A 19,081-nucleotide genomic window follows, 5' to 3' on the forward strand; every position below is an offset into this window, starting at 1 on the left:
TAGGTCTGTGCAGTCACATAAAACTGGATCCTTTTATGCAGAAGTGAAAGCATGTGGGTATATGCAAATCATCAAACTGCAGTCCACCTCATGAGATTCATCAGCATTAGATACAGGTATCACTTATGTAATTTTTTTAAAAGTATCACTTTATAATATATGAAGAGTTTAAATAACTAAATGTATTTCTTTTCTGAATAGAGGGTTTTACCAGTGACGGACAAAGTTGGATGACTTCCTTAATTCTCTATGAGTTCTAAAGAAAAAGTTATAAGTAACTCACCACCTGCTTCAAAAATCCTTTTAAATTTGAATAAATGCACAAGTAACAAGACAGTCATCCCACACTGGTAGTATTTTCACAATCGCTTTATTAAGTGCACTGTATCATGAAATCAAAACAGTATTGTTTATTTTCTAAACAAATGGTGACTATGAGCAGAGGAAAGACTAATTTCTTAGTTTGTCACTTTGGTAATATAATCTCAAACACACTGAAAAGCCCTTTATTTTCTGTGTGCATGTAACAGACTGCAAGAGAAAAAATAAAAATTGTATCGATAAAACGTGTTTCTTATTAATCAAAAATGTTTTTATTCAAGTGCTGTGTTAAAACTACCCACTTATTGGAAGTAACTGTGGCAATCACCACTGCCACATATAGATTACAAGTAAAGCACAGTTATACAAAGTGTGTTCTGGCTGGAGAGCACTTTCAATGCTTTGGCTTTGGCCTGGACCTCACACTGTCCTGGCAAGAGGAGCAGAATGAAGGACACTACTGTGTAAGCGATTTACACAGTAGTGTCCTGTTATCTTTTCCTGGCAGCAAGAACAGCATTAACACATTACCGTGTATTTATCTGAAATTTACAATCACTGAAACATGTGTTGAATTACCCACAGGGCAATGTTCATAAAGCCATCAGACTCAGCATCCACCTTGGAGAGAGCGTGATTGTTCCCTGGGTACCACAGCAACCTAAACAACACACATCAGAGCATTAATAAATGATCAGTTAAAGCCCTGTTGTGCAGTACCTATCGGACATAACTGATGAAACGTGTTATTCAGACAAGCTGCTTACCGGACTGGGACCTGCTTTGCTTTCAGAGCTCTGTAATATTCAATTCCTTGCTTGTTAGGTACACGCTTGTCATCTTCCCCGATGGTGAGCAACACTGGTGTCTGCACCTGGATGAGAGATCACCTTGGGTTACTAAACAACACCAATGAAGTCACATGCACACAGTCAAAAGACACGCACAGAAATGCTCATACCTGAGTGACATGTTTGATGGGGGACTTAATCAGCATCTGTTCCCAAACAGCGGGGTCAGGTAGACAGTCTGGACTGTAGTCGAAGCCAGCCTCAACCATGCACCTGCAGAAAAAAAAAAAGTATCACCAGCACCTGAGAGGAACACAAATCCTCAGCTTGGAAACGGAGCATCTTGAGAATCATTTGGTAATAGATCAAGATTATGTTATAGCATTACCCATTTCTCACCTAGAATGTTCAGAAACATATTTTAGTGTACTGTTAATATGTAATAAGAGAAAGACTGTAACCAGGGGGCCACCCTTTTGTGCTCTGGTTGGAAAGGGAGCCTCCCGAAACTCACACTGAACTGTCAAACTGGCCAGTGCTGATCAAATATGGATTAAGATTATTTTACTATATTGCCTATTTCTTGCTTAAAACATTCTCAGTAACAGATTTTAGTGAACTGTTAAGCTGTTATTCAAGATATACTGTGACCAAGCAGCTGCCATTTTGGGTCCTGTGTTACCAAACCCCAGATCAAACTGTCAGTCTAGGTAGTGTTAATCAAATGTGGATCAAGATTCTGTTACTGGATCACATATTTCTTGCTTAAAATGTTTTCAGAAGCCTATATTCGTGTACTGTTCAGCTATAATACGAGAAACTTGCTCACCAGGTTGTCATGTTGAAAACATGCTCGCTCACATGCACTAGCATACACATGTGATCTGCTCGGATAAACAGAGAAGCTCACACTGAGGGAGTGTGACTTCATTCTGTGCTCAAGATTCCATTATTCCACTATATCTTTATAGCAAATAGTTATATGCTGAGATCCAGTGAAGTTGAATGTCATATATTGCACCTTTAAACGTCAACAGGAAGAAAAAAAAAAATACTGAATGGCTTTGAGGTCTTTTGTTCCTGCAGTGTTTGTGTGCATTATTGAACACTTCCTTGCCTGTGAGGCAGACACATGCCCTTTATCCCACTCACTTGCTTACAGCTGTCAAAGCGGAATGTCAGGGGTACAAATGATAAAATGGCAAAGGTTGAGTGGTTGTACACAACTGATGCAGTCAGGAAATGAGTAAACAAAATGAGGGCAAGAGTGTGGGAATGTGCGTGCAAAGACGTACCAGTCTGGGATGTCAGTGCTGCCAATCATGGAGGCCAAATTGGTGACAGGGTTGCGAGCCACGCATGCCTTGTAGAACCCTGGGTACTGACCAATCAGATGGCAGGCCAGGAAACCACCATGAGAGCCCCCAGCAACTGCCACCTTGTTCGTGTCGAACTCAGCACCTTTCAGAACACTCTCAACAGCAAACTGGTGGAAACATGAGAGAATGTTTGTGATGGAGAAGACAGAAAGACAAATCAAAAGTTGGGGAAGTGCAAAAATAAAAATACTGTTGTCATGAGCAATGACTTAAAACAGAAACTATGGCAACCTCAACTAAATATAAAAACCAATCAAACCAACAGTATATACAAAGATGTCACCATAAAGCAGCACTGGAAGTCATATTCCCAGAAGAAATAAAAGATATCTTTATAGATAATCAGTGTCATGACTTGAAAACTTTATATTTGTGATTTCAAACAGCATGTGTTGCTCTGTCAGTTTTATTTATTTCTTACTTGAACATCCTTCACGTCCTGGGTGCCAGCATTGCCAGGTAATGACAGGATACTGTCCTGGCCGTACCCGAGAGAGCCACGATAGTTCACTAGGTAATAAAAAAATAAAATAATGAAAAAATGCATTGTTAGGTATTATGACGTAATACAGTTAACACAAATTATTTAAAACTGATAGTGCCCTAGAAATTATCGAAGTGAGCTTGAGAGCAGGTCAATGGTTCAAAACCTGGAACTGAAAACCTGGTCAAGAAAAGTGAACCAGTCAAGCTTTTCATGGCTTTAGTGACAACAGCTTCGAGGTAGCTGATTCAATAAAGTCTGGATATACTGTGTAAGCAACAACAATTCCCCTATCTAAGGCCGGAGATATACTTGCTGTTTAACCATCCGTTTGCGTTTGTGTATGCGTAGCGTTAATTTCTGAGGGCACGCACAACCATCGCTCCAAATGGACGCAGGATACGCGAGGCAGCCATGAAGCGTAGGGATGTGTAGGGATACGTAGGGGTGCGTATGCGAACGCGTAGTTAAAAGCAAGTATATTTCCGCCTTAAGAAAACTGAAGAATCTATTGAAACAAACATATTTGTAATAAAGAATTTAAATAGGACAGATAAAATTGCACATACTAAAGGCCATAGAAGAGCATGTTTAGCCTCACAACTCATGAAAACTAGGCTTGCTTACTTTGGCTAGCTGAAAGTTTCAAGTATATACAATCATCATCATTAACAGTACATTAGTTAGAATAGTTTTGCACAGAAAGTAATCTCTCTCAGAATTTGTGACCGATTATGTTTGTGAGCATAAAGCAGTGCATTACTGAAGTACATAAGAGAAATTTAAATGTTCGCCAGATAGAAGAAAAATATGAAGAATCTTGGAATGGCTAGGGAAATGCATAATAAATAAGGTTGTACCAAATGCTGATTATTTTTGATATTTGAAGCTTCTGTTGAGGTTTTCAAATGAAGCTTTAAGTGTATGTCTTCATATTTTATGACATCATTGCACTAAAAAGTCCTCAATAAAATTCTCTGTTTGAAATCATTAGATTCAAGTTCATCAGATTAAATGATTAAGGGGTTTGTGTCCATACAGTGTCTTGGACTGAAAAATGCTGGCAGAGAGCTAGGGAGCACTGGGATGAAACATTCGTGTGGTGAAGTGACACATTCACAGTAACATGTGAACTTACCCAGTAAAATAGCGAAGCCCATCCGGCACAGCACAGCAGAGGACAGAAGCCATTCAGCTACAATCACTGAGTGAGGACCCCCTGAGTGAAAAAAGACAAATATTGTGAAAAACAGATTTGTATCAAAATCTGTATATGAGCAGGATCAAAAAATGTTCAACATCTCAGGACTGTTCGTGAGAATTGTGAGAATATGATTACAAATTTTGCTACTAGATGCACTATCGTCATAGCAACCACTGTTGGCAATGCCAATCTTATCTGTAGCAGTAGCTCTTGACTGAACGGGAGAAAATCCCAACACAGACTCACTCCTAAACGTAAAGTCAACACAGATCAATCACACGTTTCTGATACCTGAATGTAAGTGTATCAATTTAGAACATTTCTAACATTAATTTGGCTTTTTGGGGATCCTTCATTAAGCCAATACTGTAAGACAATGAACAATTATCACACTATCTAACTGTCCATTTTGTTTGCACCCTACAGAACTGTAATGAAAGTAACCAACCATGAGGAGTGACAATAAGAGGCAGCTTCACTCCATCCTTCACCTCCTTTGGTTTGATCAGCAAAGCTTCAAAATCAAGACCAGCTAGAATAAAGAAAAAAAATGTTATTCCCATTAAGATGGACAGCAAAACTTTCCAACCCTCCAGAAACTTAACGACACAATTATTCTCTCTGACTTAAAACAAACTCCTTCCTCTATAAACAGAACTGCCTGCCATTGTATTATAGTATGTAGATAGTATATCATATAGCTTGTACAAACATAGACATGTAAAAACATAGCTGTTGACAGAAAGGTGTTGAATCAACATTTTAAAGGACTGCAGTGTATGAAGAGGTTTCTTTCATTTTCTGTGCCCCTCATATGTGAAGTAAAATGTAGAGCAGACAAAAGTAATTCCATCCCTTCAGACCATTTGACAAAAACAGGAGAGGAGAATTTCTATTCTTACGATATTGACTGTTGTCTTGCTCTGGTGGAGGGATGAAAGTCAAGATCTTCCAGTCGATATCTGGCAACACCTGAGAGTCTTCCAAAGTAACCCAGACCACTTCCTTCTGAGAATCCCTGGCTGGAAGGAAACCCACCCTCTGGACATAGAAAAGACATTGCAATAGTTGACACAGCAGCTTCTCCATCATGTGAAATTTCATTTTTTTGAGTGCTAAAACTCTTTTGTAACTCTTAATGAGAACACTGATCCTACCAGATTTGGAGGGCAGTTTGGAGAGGAGCAGCTGACCACCATCAAATCTCTCTCTATGTTCAGCAGACACCAGTTACCAGCATCAGAATCTACAGACACACAAAGAAAGGCCATACTTAGACTTAATATTAGTGACTCTCTAAGCCAAACATCTGCAAACATGACTGTCTAGACCTGAGTATGAGTTGATAAATGTGTCTCACTAGAAGTTAAAGAGGTGATGCTCCCGGTGCTAGTATCCACCACCAATAGATCCTACAAGAGAGACAATAATTCTTTTTATGCAATGATTTATTACAATATTCTCAGTCAAAATACTTTAAGTGCAAAATATAAATGAATCTGAAAAAAAAAATCAAGCCTCATTGTCTTATTTTTGCCATAATAACGAGCCATTTCCCAAGAGCTGACGGTACCTTGCGGCTGCGCTGAGGACAAGCAACAATAACCCGCTGACTGTCAGCTGACCAGCACTGAGGAGACAACTGAGAGCTGTAGATACCTGTAAAACCATCTGTAAAACCAAAACAACACACAGACACAACTAAGTTTGAAACATAATGGAAAAAAGGTGCATTTATGTGATCACCAAGCAGTCCTTACCGTCTCCTGGTCGCTTCACCACATCCACCACTACTGAGGTCTTCTTGGTATACCAGTCATACTAGAAATACAATATGCAAGTAGGTTAGGAATATATATGAAAACAAATATATATTAATTTATTATCTATTATATTTCTTTGTAAAGAAGGGAACATCCATCCTGTCTTACCATACAGAGCTTGCTGCACTGCATGTGTGGTCCATAGACAGAACACTCCAGGTAGACAATCCGACACTGGTCTGGGCTCAGCCGGGGGGAGCACACTGCACTGGTGCCTGATGACAGCTGCTCTGAGGGACACAAACAAATACAATATACATGAACATCTGCAATTGTAACAGTCTAGTTATATCTGTTTATAAAGATGAACTGATCACAATTTTCCAAGATGATCATGATTTTCTTTCCAAGAACTCACACAAACATTTGTTTAACTTTCCTCTAATGGAAATTTAAATGGTATGTTCTTAATTAAACATAGACTATTAAATAGCTTTTACATTTTCTCAAAAAGTGCTCCAGGTTACTGCCAGGCCTTGATCTCTGTTCCACCGTTTCTTCTCCCCTCTTCTCTCACATTTTCTTGCCTTCTCTAGTCACATTCTTGCATATATTTCTCCCACTCTTCTTTCTCTAACTCTGGCGCTGTTGAATATGGCTGGGATGTTACTGTCTGTGTTGCTGTGCACATGACATGAACCATCGTGCTGATCGATTGGTGTATCAGTCAACGTAAACTCTGGTACAAAAGGTCAATTCTTAAAAATAAATAAATCATAAAATAAATATGTTGTGGTGCTTTGTCATGCACATTTAGTTGTGTTGTCTGTAATGATCAATACCAAAAAATAATAATAATAATTGACGAACAGCTCATAGCAGATTACTATGTACAAGACTCAATGTGTTCAGGGTAGACATTTAGCATCATACATTAAGTTACCTAAATTTTTAGGAAAATGTACTACAAATGTACTACAGTCTAAATAAGACAAGCATGCATGTATGCATACTTACCACATTTCCCACCCATAAGATCCACATAGAACAAAGACGACCTGAGAGAGAAAATGGAAACATGAATAATTTGCTTATGAGCTTTACTATTCTTCTTTGTTCAGTGTGAACAGTAATCACCTCCTGTTGGGGCAATACTTAAGGCCAAGTCTGAAAGGCTCATGCCACCAGCCTACAAACACCACACCTGTGTCACCTGGAGCCCAAAATGCCTGCAGACACACAAAGAGACAGAGAAGCATAAAGACAAAGCATGAGCACACTGTAAGAGCACAAGAACATGCCCAATTGCACTTCTGTACCAACCTGTCCAGGTGAGATATTTTCAGGCACGCCTTCCAACACAGAGACATTGTCACCCTCGATGTCCAAAACACAAAGCACTGGATGGCTCTTACCAACTAGTGCCTCTCCCCAGTCCTCATGGAAGACAAACTGCTCCCCCTGCAGGAATAAAGAAGCAAAAACCCAACAACTTAAGCTGGAGTGGAATTTAGAATGTACAATTAAACCTTTGAATAGTGAAAATGTTTGTGTTTTTCAAAATTATTAATTGCATTCACTTTTACAGACTCCTTTTTATCCATTCTCAAGGCCTCCTCCTCATCCCCAATGGAAGATAACTCAGGTGACTCAGTCTGCACAGAAAATGAGCAAGAGTATAGTGAGTTATTACCTACTATTCTGACCTTTTGACTACACTGATCCTATCTACCTATGGTAAATGGTGAATCAGGTACTAAATCACATATAGGGCAGAAAACTTCCTTATCTGTTCTATTGGCCATATCCCAGTCAGTGTTGTCCTGGTATTTAACTTTTGCAGACAATGGAAAATACCTGGACTGCAGTCAAAATGAAACCATTTGCAAAATGCTCCAGTTTACAATGTTTTTATGATGGAGTGATAAACTTCCTGTCAATGTTGTGGAACAACCTTTGAGATCTATTGATATGGTTTTGTGAGTGTGTTTGGAGTTTAAATCTGCTTAAGCCATTAGTCCACCACTGAGGTAATTTTGCATCATCCAGCATAGATTTAAAGCTTTTTTTTTTTAAATCAATATTACCTTGCAGCTAGAACCAACTACTTAAAAACAGTTTGCTATGCTCTGAGCAGTACTGACAACAGCCCAAGCAAATACATCAAGGCCAGTAATTGCTCCTTTACGCATACGCAAATGCAGGGGAGTGGTCACAACCTGCCAGGGCAAATGACAGACACATATCTTTGCCACTGGATGAGGCTGTGACTTTGCCAGTGAAGATCACCAAAGGTGATTTTTTTTTTTTTTGGAGACAAATGGGGGCAAAGGCTGAAGAATGTGAATGTGTTCACCTTTAGAATGCCCTGTGAAGTCAAGAATAAAATCACAATTTCACTTTTTGATTTGCAACTTGAGGGCAGACATAGAAACCTGCAGAAGGACAAAAGCGGTATACAGCCTGCTATTGCAAAAAACTCAAAAAGTGGCTACTGAGGTTTGATATCCAGTCCTATTTACTTCTCTAACATAACTGCGCTTTCATTACAAACACACATTTCTTTGCCTCTCGATTACCGTTATCTTGCAGAAATTGCAAATGCGTCATTGACCTGTTGCCTCTATGCTTGAGTGCCGTGTGAAATATGTGCACATTTGGTGTTAAGTACATCAAAGCAGTTGCTGATAAAAGGCACAACAGTTTTAGCATTAAAAAAAACTTACAGCCTACTTTTTTGTCAGAATTTTCAACAGAGATGGCCAAAAATACAAAGGTCCCCCTATAATGTATATGTGACCACACCATTAACATAACAGAAATTTTCAACCCATAGAAAGCAGTGCAGCAGTTCTCTGCCCTTTGTGATTCAGTATTGATTAACCCTCAAATATGGTTTTATTGACAGACCTGGAAGAAGGATTCTGTCTTAGGTCTCTTCCTTTCTGCCACATACAGGAGATGGGTCTCAGAGTGGGACCAAACCAAGCAGCCAAACTGCTCTATGGATGCAAAACAAAATAGTGCAATTAACATCTGGACTGGCACATGTAAAGACAAAGTTTCAAGGAAAGTGGTAAATCAAAAAATTCTGATATTAATTGTAGGTGACTCACCATCTTCATAGACTTTTCCATGCTTCTTCAATGCTGTTAGATTGATGCTCTTTATCTTTATGTTTTTAGTCCATATCTAAACGGTCACAAAGAGGTCAGGAGAGGAGAGAAGTAAAATATCAGGTTCAAAGTCAATGCAAGGTGACATGGGGTTTTACAGTAGGCTTTTTGAGATTTTTTTTTTTTTGTACACAGGCTAGAGGCTAGAGTTGGGGTTAGGAAAATGCAGCAGAGCAGAGATACAGATGAGGCCAATACAGAAGACAATAAAAAACAAAGTGGAATGAAGACTTTTATCAGGGATGCAGAGTCTAAACCTGACAGACAGCCACACACCTCCAGAAACTGTTTGTCCTCTCCTTTGATTGTGCATTCTCTGACAACAGCCTTCATTTCACCCGAAGGGGAATCCTTGCACAGCAACCTGACAGGAAAAACATATCGATGAGACATTGTTTGTTCAGGGTTTCCTCTATGAGAACGTTTTCTTCAACCCCACACAAGATAAACATGTCAAAATATTTACGTACTCTCCTTTGATCTCAGTGCAGTTTCCTGAGGCTCCAGAGAAGACCACCGACTTGTCATCGTGGAATACAATGTACTGTCTGCAAAACTTGACATTCTCATTCCTTTCCAGATCACGCTGGCTCCATTCTGCAGAAGAAAGTAATCAGAATAATATTAAAAAATGTGTTTACATGCATAATAGTATCCCAGGTTTGATCTTATTCAAGATCAAATATTTACACGGAATGTGAAAAACCTGGTTATTTATATCCCTGTATACCAATTCTAACAGTATCCAGGTTTCAGATCATCTGTGTGCAGTTGTATCTTGATCTCTTACCATCTCAGCCATTCTGTTCTGTACTAACTACGACTGTTCAGAAACCAGGATAAGGTGTTTTACATGCCACAGGCCCTTGTTTTCTACTGGAGTACCCCAGCTAGCATATCACGGTTTCTCTTTCATCCAGGTTTCTGAAACCAGGATAAGAGGTTTACATGCAAAACATAACTAGGATACTCCAAAAACCTGATTATAAACAGGATACTCCTGCACATTTAAGATGCTTTGTGAATAATTATGTGAGTAATTATCTTTGCCGGGTTGTAAGTCACATTGAGTCTTAATACAGAGATTCTTGTTTTAACAAGATTCATAGAAAATGCATAGCTATTAACACACTGTATCAAACATATTAAGATGTTTTTGTCATGGAAATTTTATGTTTTGAAATCATCTATTTTTGAATGTGTCTAATTGTTTATTAAGATTTGTCATGTGGCATCCTGGCTGTTGCTTTTGTTTGTTTCTTGTGAGCCCATATGGGCTGGACAACATTTTCTGCAGGACACCTAAACAAAACCAATCAATCAACCAAGTATAGCACACACACACACACACACACACACACACACACACACACACACACACACACACGGAAATCTTAGTATGGAACAGACTGTATCTACCTGTGTAGATGTTGCTGTATTTGCCTCCATACTGAGAAGTGACGACAGGTCCCACATCTGCTCTGCTCAGAGAAGGGAAGAGGCTGAGTTCTCTGTAGAGTTTAGCAATCTCCTCGGGGTTGGTCATCACCTGACAACATGCAGCAGAATAACTCACACTACGTCTCAGAGATACAAACTGTCTCACAGCGAACAATGCCCTGTTCATTTCCTTGCTAGAAAGCTAGCCAGCCATGCACAAGTTTATATGGCTAGTTAACGGTTAACCACCTCATAAAAGCAGAAGCCAGTTTATAACGTTAAACATGAGCATTAGCCTGTTCAACTACGCAAACAAACTGCGTGATAAACAAAGCAACCAAGTGAAGAAAAAGCTAGACTAGCTAGTTTCTGATTATTTGGCGGACGACCAGGAACTTCCTGTGGCAGCTGACTGCACAACCGAAACAGAGTCAGTGTGCTAGCTTGACTTGAAAGCTGGCTAACGTTAATTGAGTAATTATCAAGACAATGACAGCCCAATTAACTAAACCTTATGACCTATATGAGGTTTATTTATTTTTTTTGTCGGGTTTCTTATAAGGAAAGAATAAATAATCAGTTAGCTGTGAAGTCTAATCGTACCTGTGACTCCATGACAGGAACGGTGTGTGTCGCTAGTCTGCAAGTATCAAGCCGCTGAAAGCACAATGGAGAGGGTTTAGTAGAAAGCTCGTCAAGGACGCATGTAGCACCTAATACAGCTTCCTGTTACAACTTCAAAAATAAAATAAAATCCCCGATAAACAGTTCCAGAGTAAACCACAATACCGGAATTTTCATGACAAATGCAAATTAATAAAAGAAAAATACAATAATCTACAATGTGTGCCAGACAACTTGGCAAGACAAAATGTATGTTCTCAGTGACATATAACTATGCTTTTATTTTCTAAGTATAATGACCGCTGCAATACATAACAGGAAGCAACTGACAAATAAAATAGTCATTTCTAAAAGGGAACCCCAAACCTCCGCAAGATCTCGCGAGAGTAATTCTTTTTTTACCCAAATTTTTCCCTAACCCTAACCCAGTGTTTTTTGTCCTTACGTGTACCTAGATCTTAGCCCTATCATTTTCACATTATAAAATATAATTAATTTGGACAACGTGCTCAATGAAGAAACAACGCGAACAAATCTCGCGAGTGTTTCGCCAATCAAGGGTTTCCTTCTAGACATGACCAAATCAAATAACTGAGGTTTTAACGCCCTCTTGCGTTGTAAACCATAGCCTTTAGATTATTTTACATAGACCTTATTCAAACCAATTGATTTTAATGTGTGTCAATCCATACCAAAGCACAGTACATATATTTTGTCGAGACTTGTTTTAAAAATCACATTGTAGTTTACTGTTCATTAAATTTCTTGCGGGTGAATGACAACCACTGCACTGTTTCTGTCAGTCAGCTGGGGTAGGTGGGGTCACAAAGAGCCAAGATGGCTGACTTTGAGGAGCCGCTGTCAGATGAAGAGAAGGTTTGGAGACTATTTAATTCTTTGCTCAACGCCCATTTCTCTTATTTATTGGGAGGCATACGTGTTATATGTTCGCACGAATTAATTGTTCAGTTTTGGAAAGATAATGACAGTTTTTGGCCACGTATAGAAGTGATAAACTTGTGTTTTAAGCTACTACTAGCTAACTAGCCAAAGCTTATAGTTGGCTAGCGGCGAAATCAAACGCTAACAGAAGGGTTTAACTTGACTATTGGAAAATTGTACTGAGAACTTTTAGGTAGTTTTACCTAGATTAATGGAAATAGAATTATCAATACACATTTCTAAAAGTCGTTTTGCAATGTCCATGCAAGTCTGTAATAGTAACAGTGTGGGCTACGTATTCCTCTCATATAAGGTTAGCTACCATTAGCGGCTAACGTTACTTTGCTTTGGATTTCTGGGTCAAACAGATTCAGTTGCAGCTCAAATACTTGTTAGCCTCACATGGCTTGAGATCAGGACATGGATGCCTACACTTTAGATGGAGACTGATAGTGACACCACCGTAATACCAGCGGCAGCTGGACACATTAGCTACTAGTTGGGGGGGCAAAGCACAAGTTATTGTGAATGACAGACTGCAGTCTTTCTGCTACAATTTTTGTGTGCCCTACAACAGGGGTTTTTAAAGTCTGAGACTGTGGGCAAAAAATGCCCAACTAATTTTTCTTGCTTAGTTTCACTCAATTCCTGGACGGCTATGAGATCAGGATTATGTTATTTGATCTCACAAACATCCTACAGTTGAGTCAAGTAGCATAATATTGTTGTTTTACATTACGTTACGTATTACCCAATGCTGTATCTCTGTACTGTTTCTTTAACCAAATAACACACATTTTAGGCTTTTCCATGTGATTTTCTTTTAATAACTAATGTAATATTTTAAAGTGAGAGGCCCTCATACTTTAACAACCTCTGCTCTACAAGACAGTAATCTGAACATCAACAGGGTGATTTCAAAGCTAGAAACAAGAGTGACAACATTCTCCTGATAATATCAAGATACATCTAAGATTACAAGTCTATTGATGGTCAGCTGAAATATTGAGGGTAAGATGATGGCACACCTCTATACATACTGGTGCAAATTACCCCCTATAAAACATGTTAACACTCTGTAAACACTTATTTTTATTTAGTAAAGGCAAACAAAATTTGGCTGCCATATTACTCGTGAAATATTTAGTAACAAAATAATTCAAGAATTCATTTGAAACTTCGTATGCTACACACCCATTTAAACCAGAGGTAATGGAACCGAAAAGAGTGGTGTTGTTGTTCTTGTTGTTGTGGATTCCTGATTGCATGGGTCTTGAATCCAGTCATAGTCAATTTCTGTCACAAGTCTCAAACCTCTCTGTTAATGTCTAAAGGTGATCAGCAAATACAGCACACTCCTGGCTGTGGCATGGCTGGTGCGAAACAGCAAAAACTGGAGTTTGCTTTGACAGAAGCGTTTTAAAGCTCTGATAGGTCTACAGTACAAATTAACTCATAACATTTTGTGTGGCTGTATATTGCAATAATAATGTCGGGTTGTCACAAAATCCATGGCACACCTGAACTTGCCATACGGCACATCTTTTGTGAACCACTGGTCTAGAGACAAGCTGTTAAGTGTCCATTCAGTATTCATAAAGCAGTGGATTGGAACACTGCCTAAAATGTCTTGATTTTTATTCCCCCATTTCCCTCTAAATTGTAAAACCTCTAATTAAAATATTTTATGTTGTACTCTCAGAAGATTTATTATTTCACAATACATGCTTGCTATTGTTTGTGTAATTGGTGACTGAACTCTTTTTGTTATCAACACTAAAGCCACTCCTAGTTTAGGGACAACAGATGTAACTCAAAAATATATTGAAATAAAGTGTAACAAGTTAAAGGTGAAGCGTGAATATCATGTTAATTATGAATAAATATTAGTTTGTAGTGTCTCTCTTTGTACAGATTTTACAGCAGTTCACATCATGATAGTTGAAGTAACTGGTTGCCTTTATTATCCTTCCATAGGTCCGCATAGCAGCCAACTTTGTGACTCATGCCCCTCCAGGAGAGTTCAATGAGGTCTTCAATGGTAAGAACTAGCTAATTGTGACAATATGTCTATGATAACAATATTTGCCTGTGATGATAATATTTTATTGTTTGTCTCACAAGAGCACTGTGATTTATATTATTTTTGTAGATGTGCGGCTTCTTCTCAACAATGACAACCTCCTCAGGGAGGGGGCATCACAGTAAGTAACGCTCAATATAGACAAATGTCAAAAAATTAAATACTTCACATATTTGAAAGTTGTGGGATATACACTACATTGGTTTTAAGCATTTTCTTGAACTTTGCTCATATTTTATTTGCCTAGCTCCTTTGCCCAGTACAACATGGATCAGTTTACTCCTGCCAAACTGGAGGGTCATGATGAGCCGGTATGTTTCATCCTTAAATCTTTCCTATTTATTTCCAGAAGAGAAAGTGTCAAAGTCAGACTTTTTCAATCTTTCCTCTCCTTTTTTAAAGGTCCTGATCACAGAGCATGGTGACTTGGGTCAGGGACGTTTCCTGGACCCCCGCAACCGTTTGTCGTTCCGCTTCGACCACCTAAGAAAAGAAGTGAGTGACGTGCAGCCATATGAAGGAGAGTCGGCCCTGAAAAGCTGGAGAGATGCCTGTGATAGTTCCCTTAGTGCCTATGTCAAAGAGCACTACCCTACTGGAGTCTCCACGGTAAGTTGCACAAAAAATGATGATGAAATAGTAATCTAAGCAACATATGCTGTATGTTACCCATACCCATGCTCAATCGTACCATTTGTGCATTGCAGGTATATGGGAAAACGGTTGATGGTCAGCAAACGATCATAGCCTGTATTGAGGGACATCAATTTCAACCTAAAAACTTCTGGTATTGTGGCCTCCCTGCATACAGCAGTTTAAAAACACATCTGAATATATGTATATGTGATTGGATATGTTACTAATCTTTATAGTATAGCTTTATCATGAAGGTTATAAATGAACAGTTTTATGTATATTCTGTTATTTGTGGTAAAAGTCAAATAATTGCTCTCACACTTCTATTAAGGATCCTTATGCTGCTGTCTGGCTTCTCCCCACTTCTCTAACACAGGAATGGTCGCTGCAGATCAGAGTGGAAGCTCACCATTGGTCAGTCCACTGCTCAGGTGGTGGGAGTGCTGAAGATCCAGGTGAACTGAATTCAATGCGCTCATCTGCATAAATGATGAAAAGGTCAAGAATTACTATTTTTCAAAAAGTCCATCTTACTAATGGAAGATCTTCTCTGTCTCCAGGTGCACTATTATGAAGATGGGAATGTGCAGCTGGTTAGCCACAAGGAGGTAGAGGAATCAATACCAGTGACTGTAAGTAAAACGTTGACACATATGTACTTCTGCAGTTAGTCAATGGTTTAAAGAACCAGTGTGTAGGATTTATTGACATCTACTGGTGAGGTTTTAGTTTTCAGCCAGCTAAATACCCCTCCCCTCACCCTCCCTTTTGTGAATGAGAAACTGTGGTGGCTGTGAAGATGCAAAAAGCCCTCTCTAGAGATTGTGTTTGGTTTGTCCGTTCTGGACTACTGTAGAAACATGGCGGCCTCTGTAGATATGAAAGGCTTATTCTAAGACAATGAAAACACAATGATTCTTATTTTCAGAGGATTATGCAGTAATGAAAACATACTCATGGATATTATATTCCACTCCTGCCGTATCGCTGCAACTAATAATTATTCTCATTATCAATTAAGCTGATTATTTTCATGATTACTAGTCAAAAAAAAAAAAAGAAAAGTGCTCATTACAATTTCCTAGAGTACAAAGTGACATCTTCAGACTGTTCTTTTGTCTAACCAACAGTCCAAAACACAAAGACTTCTCATTTACTGTCATAAATGACAAAGAAAAGCAGCAGATCCTTACATTTTAGGCTCAAGTGGATTTTCTTTCAATTAACTGATTGATTAATCACCTAATTTTTGCAGCTCTACAATAGATCCCCCTAAACCTTATGTTGCCTATCAGCTCTGGGTATATACTTAGGACGTCATTCATCTCTGTTGTATGACATAAGGTGACTATTATATGTGGGTTTTTGAAACAGAATGAAATCCAGACGGCCAAGGAATTTGTTGACATTATTGAGAATGCGGAAAATGACTACCAGGTAAGCTATCTTTTATTGATTACACATTTTACATACTAATATCTAAAATTACAGCTTTTACATATGTATAGAAACATTTTGAAAGAAAGAAAGAAAGAAAAAAAAGGTCATACTTGATTTTTGTTTCCCTACACTTTTCAGACTGCAATCAGTGAGAACTACCAGACCATGTCTGACACCACCTTTAAGGCCCTGCGTCGCCAGCTGCCGGTCACACGCACCAAGATCGACTGGAATAAGATCCTAAGTTACAAAATTGGCAAGGAGATGCAGAATGCCTAGTGGAAGGTCAGGACTGACCAGGGAGACGCACTCTACTGGGCCCACAACCACCTATACATGCGCAAGGACTAACCAAAGCAAAACTATATCAGTATGGGGCAAGGAATTAATATTTAAAAACAAAAAAAAAAATAACTGAAGATTTGCAGACTGTTAGGCACAGATATCTGTCTGCTGTAAGGTTGCGGTGATGGAGATAATTGTGGTCTGGAGAAAGTGGTTACTTCTGGATGTGTGTTGTGATAGAGTTGTGTTGGGTCAGTGTGCAGGGCTGTGCTCAGGACTGCTACATTAAAGAAGTACATATTCCTTTGGCTGCCTAAGGAATCACAAACCCTCCTAGATTCAGGTGTCAGAAGCTACAATATTTATTTTCAAAGTCAAACTGATGCAGAACTGTGATCATGTCACAGTAAAGATCTCAGCACACAGGGAAAAGAACCAAGGCAGCTGATGAGAGAAATAAGCACACATATCAGAGTTTGGTTTTGGTCAGGAAAATCTGAATTTTGTGAAAGTTTTCAGTTTCATTGTTGTTGTCAGTTGTCATGTATGGTGGAATTGGAAGTCAGGTGCATCAGTCAAATCGGGACATCGACAGGAATATGAGCAGCATTCATCTTACATTTTAACTGGTACCATTCTTAGTATTGCTGAACTGACAACTTAGTTATACGTTGCCAATGAAGTTGAAAGTATTTCTAACTGTTGTGAACATTTAGCAGTAGCACGATCCTCAGCATAGCTCTGTCCTGCACTGTAGACATTTACTTTTGTTGGTGTCTGTCAGTGCTGAGGGAATGTTAACTTGTTTTCTGTTGTGCTCCACTGATGTACATGTCTCCACCCATGCAAGCTATGATGACTGAAATAAGATAAAGCAACTTCTACGCTGCTGCATCTATAATGCATTTCTCTGTTCTCTTACTTTGGCAACACCACCTCCATTGCTGTACAGCTTTTCCTTTGTGAAAGGGAAAACATACTCATATTAACCAAGATTTATTTGCCAAAATCTCTTTCCTATGGTAAAGAACTCCATCCTTCCACCCATGTATGCAAATTTCTATTTTAATATGCTGGTTTTTGTTGGAGTCTTAGAATATTGCACTCCAAACTGTTTGTGTATTGGTCAATGCCAATTGAACGCAAAGCAGTTGCCATGTAAGGCAAGATCATATACTGTAAATGTTACGTGACATCTGTTAGGCCACATCATACTGTATGTGTTACATGACTTCTAAGTGGGCTGACTCTGGATCAGTTACTTGTTAGCTATACTATGTGCAGTGTTCAACCCTCACACTATACTACAACTGTGTGCCGATCAGTTATAAAGAATATACTGCCCCATTCTGTTGTACAAATAAATGGATTGAACATCTTGGCTGGATGGTTATTTGTCTTTCACGCTGTCACATACACATCCTTGTGAGGCCTATAGACTTTCTGCATGCATCCAATTTAAAAAACAGCTGTGACGCTGTGTGAAACAAATAAAAACAGAATGCAATGATTTGCAAGTCCTTTTCAACTTATATTTAATTGAATACAGTACAAAGTTAAGATATTTATTGTTATTAGGGCCTGAGTACCAACCTCGGTGCAAGGACCCTATTGGAATTGCTCAAATTATTAGGGCCTGAGCAATGACCAGTGCGAAGACTTTGTTGTATCTGAGGGAATTATTTTTCTTAATGTCTCTGTCCAAATTAATTGCAGTTTTGAGGGCCTAAACAGTGTATGAAACTTGGCACACATGTCAGTCCTGGTGAAAAATTATGTATTTTATAGGTCTTGTGCATGAGAAGTAGCACATATTTCACCTACATGTACAAAAAGTTTTTAGGCACATGTCCAGACATACAAAACAGTCTCAGAGCCTTAGGCTAAACCCTGCAAGAAGTCAGACATTTTGAATTTAGTGGTCTTCTTTTGGTCATTGTCAGGTGTTGTAACAAACTCCTCTTAGAGAATCAATCAGATTTACTTAAAAAATCTTGTACAATCTAATAATTACTCTGTGATCAAGAGTTGTTAAAATATTCACTTACTGTTGAATGGCATGGCTGTGATATTGAATTTTGATAATCCGCCATATAACTTCAATATACACTGTCCAATTGACCCCAGACCTCTCGACTGATAAAGAGTCCCCTGAAGACATCTACATGACAATATTCAATTATAGTCATATTGCCACAAGCTGGCAACAGGAAATGACATATTTTATACTATGATGTGCTCCTACTAAGGGGTTGACCAGATCCAACTCCAGTGTGGTCGATAACGCTGTATTGTGAAGTTTTCCAGGTCAGCAACAATGTGTGCTTATTGAATGACAATAAAATACAACAGGAGAAAAGAGCAATTAGCAAACCATTGTGCTGAATAACTTGTTAATATACTTACTGCCTTAATCACCCATCACACACCACTGAATCTGCAGCCTCCCACCTGCAAGATATCCTGACTGGACACTTCAAATCTATCATGTGGAAAATTAGTAGTGCTCATCT

At 38.8% G+C, this 19,081-nt stretch overlaps 2 protein-coding genes across 3 annotated transcripts; one reads left to right on the top strand and one right to left on the bottom strand.

Annotated features, from left to right (window-relative positions):
* Positions 1 to 353: 353 nt before the first annotated feature.
* On the bottom strand, positions 354 to 11,209 carry LOC146325266 (acylamino-acid-releasing enzyme-like). Of its 2 annotated transcripts, XM_084721171.1 has the most exons (23): positions 11,162 to 11,209; positions 10,538 to 10,667; positions 9,589 to 9,715; positions 9,395 to 9,482; positions 9,059 to 9,134; positions 8,853 to 8,944; positions 7,523 to 7,597; positions 7,266 to 7,403; positions 7,080 to 7,171; positions 6,960 to 7,000; positions 6,111 to 6,232; positions 5,940 to 6,000; positions 5,753 to 5,850; positions 5,540 to 5,591; positions 5,337 to 5,425; positions 5,082 to 5,220; positions 4,628 to 4,711; positions 4,114 to 4,194; positions 2,913 to 3,001; positions 2,408 to 2,598; positions 1,283 to 1,385; positions 1,089 to 1,195; positions 354 to 982 (listed from the first exon to the last, which is right to left on the bottom strand). In XM_084721171.1, exons 1-23 carry the CDS (start codon positions 11,171 to 11,173, stop codon positions 877 to 879), a joined length of 2,193 nt encoding a protein of 730 aa, XP_084577297.1. In that variant the 5' UTR covers positions 11,174 to 11,209; the 3' UTR covers positions 354 to 876. The 2 variants fall into 2 exon arrangements, with proteins under 2 accessions (XP_084577297.1, XP_084577295.1); XM_084721169.1 differs by lacking the exon at positions 11,162 to 11,209 and having other exon boundaries at positions 10,538 to 10,877.
* Positions 11,210 to 11,961: 752 nt separating this feature from the next.
* On the top strand, positions 11,962 to 17,946 carry capza1b (capping actin protein of muscle Z-line subunit alpha 1b). Its single transcript, XM_084721172.1, has 10 exons — positions 11,962 to 12,058; positions 14,102 to 14,165; positions 14,277 to 14,328; positions 14,455 to 14,518; positions 14,610 to 14,816; positions 14,915 to 14,994; positions 15,220 to 15,298; positions 15,404 to 15,475; positions 16,218 to 16,280; positions 16,422 to 17,946. Exons 1-10 carry the CDS (start codon positions 12,020 to 12,022, stop codon positions 16,560 to 16,562), a joined length of 861 nt encoding a protein of 286 aa, XP_084577298.1. The 5' UTR covers positions 11,962 to 12,019; the 3' UTR covers positions 16,563 to 17,946.
* Positions 17,947 to 19,081: the final 1,135 nt, after the last annotated feature.

Source organism: Lutjanus erythropterus, chromosome 6, assembly GCF_056507025.1.
Source record: "Lutjanus erythropterus isolate fLutEry1 chromosome 6, fLutEry1.hap2, whole genome shotgun sequence".
Taxonomy (NCBI): domain Eukaryota; kingdom Metazoa; phylum Chordata; class Actinopteri; order Lutjaniformes; family Lutjanidae; genus Lutjanus; species Lutjanus erythropterus.

Coding starts and splice junctions, on each gene's coding strand:
- capza1b (XM_084721172.1), top strand. CDS start 12,020: ATGGCTGACTTTGAGGAGCCGCTGTCAGATGAAGAGAAG. Junction 12,059..14,101: donor CGCTGTCAGATGAAGAGAAG/GTTTGGAGACTA, acceptor ATCCTTCCATAG/GTCCGCATAGCAGCCAACTT. Junction 16,281..16,421: donor ATGCGGAAAATGACTACCAG/GTAAGCTATCTT, acceptor TACACTTTTCAG/ACTGCAATCAGTGAGAACTA.
- LOC146325266 (XM_084721169.1), bottom strand. CDS start 10,745: ATGAACAGGGCATTGTTCGCTGTGAGACAGTTTGTATCTCTGAGACGT. Junction 5,426..5,539: donor CATCACCTCTTTAACTTCTA/GTGAGACACATT, acceptor GTGTGTCTGTAG/ATTCTGATGCTGGTAACTGG. Junction 1,196..1,282: donor CCATCAAACATGTCACTCAG/GTATGAGCATTT, acceptor TCTCTCATCCAG/GTGCAGACACCAGTGTTGCT.